The 6,425-nt window shown below is 46.8% G+C and overlaps 1 protein-coding gene across 1 annotated transcript; it reads left to right on the top strand.

Moving 5' to 3' along the window:
* Nucleotides 1-5,455: 5,455 nt before the first annotated feature.
* PFLUO_LOCUS2234 (uncharacterized protein) lies at nucleotides 5,456-6,097 on the top strand (the record flags this gene model as incomplete). Its single annotated transcript, XM_073779353.1, has 1 exon — nucleotides 5,456-6,097. The coding sequence occupies one exon, from the start codon at nucleotides 5,456-5,458 to the stop codon at nucleotides 6,095-6,097; it is 642 nt and encodes a 213-aa protein (XP_073636316.1).
* Between the last annotated feature and the right edge of the window lie 328 nt (nucleotides 6,098-6,425).

Consider the following 6,425-nt stretch of genomic DNA (forward strand, 5'->3'; position numbering starts at 1 on the left):
TACTGAGGTGACCCGCAGATCATGGCCCTCCAGCGTCTGCAATGTAAAGTGTGATAGCGAGGCCACTCTTTGCTCGCTTCCTGCTACTGGTGTCACCGTTGTCGGAAGATGTCTGGCATTCTGAGTATAATCGAGCTATCTCTTTTATAACGTAATCCACAAGCGAGCGCGCCACCTAACCAATTACAACTATTTTAAATCGATTTATTAGACCACCAACGCCATTAATTTCAAATTTCTACCTATCAGACCTATTAGGGCAATGCGTTCTTTTATGCCCAACTTGATTACAGTCGCTGCATCGCGGGGGGGGCGCGCCTGATTGGCCGGGAAGCTGATGTATCTGCTTCCGCGGGGGGGGGGGGGCATTTTGGCATTCATTAGCCTGGTTTAGACTATTAAATGCCTCCCTGCCCTCACTATCTAAGAATCCCTCTGATTGGGCAATGCGTTTTTTGATTTTTGTCTCATTTGCAGCGCTTAAATCATGGACTTGCTTGCGAAGAATTGCTGCACTATGCATCGAAAATTGGGTCGCTTTGATGATCTGATCGATTTGCCTCTGTATAGGGCTTAGATCACTTTGAATTTGGCGGGTAATCAGGGCTTTGATTGATGAAGCTTGTCGATCTAATTGTTTAGAATTTGCTGGCGTTTTTGGGCTCTATACGCTTGATCGACTGCCTGGTCGACTACCTAGGGGGGTAGGTGTCCGAAGTTGAACATTAAGCTTTGAAATGACCCTATCTGGATCATATGGCACTAAACCAGCTGCTTCGAAAGCGCTTTGAATTGTTGATGGTTTAAATGCTTCTGCGCGAGCCTGTGGGAATGCTTTAAGGAAGTCAAGCTTGTTGATATGGTTGATATTGCATCGCGCTTTAGCCTCAATTAGCCCCCCATATGCGCGCTTTAGGGGGGCAAAACAGCCTACATCTAAGGGCTGTAATAGATGCGACGAATGCGGAGGCATACAAATTGCAATAATGTTGTTTTCAGCGCATGATTTATCAAAATCAGCTGCTAAATGACTACCGTGGCCATCCATAATAAGTAGTCGATATTTACCCTTTGTACGACTAGTAGTCATAGGGATAAATTGTTTTTGTAGCCATCGAAGCCCAATTTGGTCTGTAGTCCAACCATTGTCGCTAATTTCGATTCTCCAATTGCTAGGTAGGTCATCATACCAAGCCTCATAGTGGTAGGTTTTAGCTTTGAAGATGATAGTTGCGGGGAGTGCAAATCCCGTCGTATTCACACATTCAATCGATGTGACCCATTCGCGATTCCCTAGCTGTTTTACCGACCTCCGACCGTAGTATCCGGCTCTTGTAATAACCTTAGCAGTCGCAATTAGGCCCATTGCGAAGCCTGTTTCGTCGAAATTATAGATATCCTCAGGTTGGATACCGTTTTCGCTAATTGTGCGTCGTACAAGGTCAAACCAGGGCATAATAATGCGGGGATCTTCGCATAAAGCCCTTTTGTAATCATATCGACGAGAAAACCGCGATTTAAGCTCTGGATGGCGCTTGGTATAGTTGTAGACCCAATTGATCCCAATGGGCTGACCATCGCGCTCCCGCAATAGAATATTTGCCATTTCCCTAACCATTGGTGCTCTAGGGGCAGATCCGCGCATATCCATAAATAGAATCCATTGTAGGAGCGTTTGCTCTTCTTTAGGAGTCAATTTATGACTATTTGCGCGCGTATCTTGTCGAAATGGTACGCCATCAATCCGACGTTGTAGAGTTCGACGAGGCAAGTCAAATACGCGTGTAGCTTCGCGAATAGAGGAGATTTCGTCATTCTCTAGGGCTTTGATTGCAAGCTGGATCCTACCCTCCTGATTGACAGAATTTTGGCGATTTTGATTGCGAATAGGGGGCATGGTGGGTAGTTGAAATGATGAAGTTGACGCGTTGGGGCGCGACCGCAATTTAGTGGCGCGCTCGCTTGGATGGCGCGCTCGCTTGTGGATTACGTTACCGCCCTGATTCCACCAGTGCCCATCCCGCCGCTAGACGTTCGCTTCGCTTTTCCATCTGGATTATGTGCCGACTGTCATCTCTTTCGTCTTTTTCTTGCTACTGAAACGATCATACGCGCCCTAAACTGCCCTGAACTGCCCTGCATATGATTCTTGTAACAAATCATGAAGAGAATAAGAGCTGCTCGTGCTGTAGGTGTATGAGTTTTGTTGTTGACTTGAGAATCCTCTAATGAAAAAAGTGCGACTTTTGCAGACTCCGAAAGACCCGGTATTTACTCAAGGCTTTTTTAATTAGGCGCACACTAACGGCATAGGTGTGATGGACGAGATCCCTGCGGTACATGCTCAGACATGGATCAACAATGCATATACGGGGCGGAAGCCATTCCGTAAGCTTCCCTACATATTAGGGTTATTGATCCTTTGACTCACCACATACAGGAAGGGGAAGAGCGACATGATCTTGGATACTGTCCTTCGCATGGAGGCTTCAATTGAGGAGGTGAAGTCTATGGTGGTAAGAAATCTGTCTCAGCATGCGTCTGTGACAAGCTTTGATAATGCCCTAGTTGCTTAAAACCAGGCTAAATGAGACGGACGTGGATGGCTCGAGTCTAGCCATATCTGAATCCTCACCACAAGGAAGTCGACATCATGCCAGATGTGCCTGTAGAGATCCTACGCAGAGTGCCATCCTCTCTTCCTTGCATCAGTCCTCTACAGAATCTCTCCTCACATGGCCCTCGTTTTCGGATTATCCTTTCATTCTAGCAGAGAAAGAGACTCAATTTGTTACAATGGAGAACAATCGCTCACCGTTCCATGGCAAGAATATCACGATGTTCCCATACGTTGGTATGGAAGAGGTCAAGAGACTCGTCGGCTTTTTCCAATGCACGTATAATTTCTGGTACCCTACAATGCGTTGCAGTGATTTGGAAAAGGTTCAGCTGAAAATCTCTAGTGGATGTCTTGAGCCAAGCTGTCAGTCTTGTTTGGCGCTTTTGGTAATGGCTCTAGGCTGTGTTGGTTCTCTTTTCGTCAATGATCATGCAGATTCAGTCGAAATTAGCTCTACTTGTGACAAGAATCAGGAGAGAAAAAACATGGCTGAAGCTTGTTTTGATGGAGCTATGAAAATGCTCTATATGGCACACTCAGAGATGAATATAGAGGCTTCCCAGTGTCTCTTTCTTACAAGGTAAGAACCACTCGATGTGCTTGTGAGTACTAGACTTGACGTTGCAATTGCCAGCTTGTATTTTGCATTTCTGCATAGACCCCTCCAGACATGGTCGCATGTCAATGCTGCTGTCACACGATGTCGATTTCTGCTATCATCTGCTTTCCTAGGTATAGACCCGGAGGAACGAGAGCGTGCCAGACGCATATTCTGGGCTTGTTTTATCATTGAAAGGTGACTATTTTTCCCCGAGTGGGTTTATAGTGCATACTGACAAATCATAGTGACTATGTTTCTGAGCTTTCTGAGCTTCCTCAAAATTGCATTGTCGATATTGAATCAACCATATCTCTCCCAGGTTCACTTCACACACAGGAAACAATTGCCGTTCAAGAGAAATCGGCATTCTACTTTCTTGCCTGTATCACCATGCGGCGACTTTTGAACCGAGTCCATGGGATGCTGTATGATAGTGACACTGGGGTTCACGATGACATCTCTCGCTTTCCCTCCGTGAGCTCGGAATTAGAACACCAGCTCCAAAACTGGCGCAACGCACTACCCGAGACACTTTGGTTCCCCGAGGATGCTGATCCGGTAGAGGACCAGTACCAGTACTACCTACGGCAAAGATTTCTCAGCTGCCGCAGCGTGATCTACCGCCCATACCTTGTTTTGGTTCTAGCAGTTCCTCCATTTAATTCCTTAAATGATTCAACAGTTATCGAGTGTTGTCAAAGGGGCCTGGAGGCCTGTCTTCTCCACATTGCGCATCTACGAGAATTTCCCCATACTGTCATGGTCGATACTTGGCCTTGTGCACTATCGTAAGTCATAATCAACCAAACTATACTAATGATCTTCGGAACTAATGAATAACAGAAAAGCAACCGGAATGCTTACTCTCTTGGCAGCTCATCGCCATCCCCAATTGAAGCATTGTTCTCATCTACCAATAACTGACTTGGGCCCTCACTTGGAACGGATGTTGGGCCGTTGGATGCACATTCATGGGGGCCCGGTTTCCCCTAGTGTGGAAAAGGCTTTGAGGTTAATTTCAAAGATACATGAGGTTTTTTTACAGGACATGTAAATTTACCTTAACCCGAAAATTGGTCTTCATTCAAGCCGAGTGGAAAAGAATGCCACAACTCCCAGAGACCCTGGTTGTCCACCAATGTTGCCCACTATTCAACTTATTCGTGTCACGGAATCATAGTTAGGGTTTTGCCTTAGGCTTTTCTTTCCAGAGTCACCGCGTATATCGGGATCAACTAGCCCTAAATATCGACAGGGATAGCGGAGCAGAAGGCATCGGGGTCAATCTGGGAAAAATTGCGGGGCCACCTTGCATGCCTCAACTTGAAGGACGGGGAGACTTTATCAAGTCATTCTCACCTCAGAGCGGTGCGGGATATTTGTTGGAGGTTCTGTGCTCCTTCAGACAATGGATCGTCCGAACTGAGGCGAATATATCAGTGTGTCCAGTTTCTTAGGGCCAACTTTGTTGATTGATTCAATCCATAACATTCCCTGGTAGCATCTTTCCAAAGATCCGTTATGGCGAATTACCACCCGAAAGTTGTTCGAGTTGGCATCATAGGATGTGGATCGATCACACAGCTATGATATACGATAACTTGGTTCCCCTAACGTGAACTCCTACTCCTAAACGTGGCTTGAGATCTGCGCGTATGACTAAGAAAATTCTCAAACCACGCTCAGCTGGAAACCCGCTGCCCGAACCCGATCGGTGCGCAGGAACTGTTACATTGCTGAGTGATAACTACCAGTGGCACTGCAAAAGTCTGTGACCCAAAGTATCGCGCTAATAGTCTGCCGGCAATTAGCGTCCGCACCACTCGAAAGCTACCATTAACGGGCGGTATGTCCCTTCTAAAGAGGCGGTAAATAAAGGTACTTGTCGGGCCACAGATTTTTGCGGTGCCACTGTAAGTAAGCACTAATAGACGGGGCGCCTAGCACTAGATAGCCCCAGCTGAAGATACGGGTATAAACAGTCTTCTTGTATCTCTTTCGCATTTTCAGTTCCACTTATCTACTGCATTGTCATCTCACTTTGAAATTTTACTAAAATGGCATTATCTCTCCCACCGCAGTACGAAATCCGCGTTCTTGAACCACAACACGAGGAATGGGCTCGGGCAATTGGCATTCACACAAATATATTCCACTCTCCACTTTGGCCAGTCATTTATCCAGAGAATAAAACCCAGCGGGTCTACCAAACTTTTCAGGCTGGGCACTACTTAATGAAGCACCAGATCGACTCGGGAAGGTCCCTTGGTATCTTTGACAAAGAATACCAGTACAAACGACCCGAGTCTGCAGCCACCGGGGGCAAGTTGTACTGGAATCTAGATGATGAGAGTGCTACCGAAAGCGAGCTGGCAGAGCAGATGGACTTCCCACTAGTCTCAATTGCCATGGCCTACGATGGCTTTGACGAGCTAGACATGGCACAGATAAAGCCTCTCATGGCATCACTGCCATTGTTTGAAACAGTATACAAGGCCCTCGCAGAGAGAGACCAGCGCGATCCTGCATCCTGGAAGCCCACTGGCCACGGACAGGTACTGATGCGCAACGCTACCAATACCGTCAAATCTCATTCAGGCCGTGGACTTATGAGGATGTTGGCTGAAGAGATGATGAGACGTTCGGCAGCAGAAGGGTTCCGCGGTATCCAAATCGAGACCATTTCTGGTGCTGTTGAAAAGGTGTGGTCGAACCCGCCAGCACCCTTCAAGGCGACGATCATCGGGCAGTTTCACACGACGACGTTCGAAGAGACAAACGTGACGGGGGAAGTTTCATATCCGTTCCGACCGGCGAATGTCAACGTTACCAAAATATTCGTCGACCTCCGGAGTTCGAATTCATGCAGCGATTAATTTTGCCCCTCGGCATCAATTGAACTGATGATACCTACAAAGAATTATTAAGTGGAGAGCTTAGTAGAGTATGCTGGTTTTAGAACATAGCGTAGATCATGGGACATGGCTAGAGTGCCGTTTCCTCAGGATGGCCTTCCTGCTTTTCTGCCCATTCCCCCTTCATTTCCTCCCCCAACTTTCTCCATATTTCTCCCCTACGTAGACAATGCCTTACTTGAAGTATACCATTACGGAGAGGGCGTTGTTCACATGATACGTAGCAATAATGTGCTATAACAAAATCAAAATTAAGAAATGGTGGACAATGACGCGTGGTGCGACCTCG

The sequence above is a fragment of the Penicillium psychrofluorescens genome (genome assembly GCF_964197705.1).
Source record: "Penicillium psychrofluorescens genome assembly, chromosome: 2".
Taxonomy (NCBI): Eukaryota; Fungi; Ascomycota; class Eurotiomycetes; order Eurotiales; family Aspergillaceae; genus Penicillium; species Penicillium psychrofluorescens.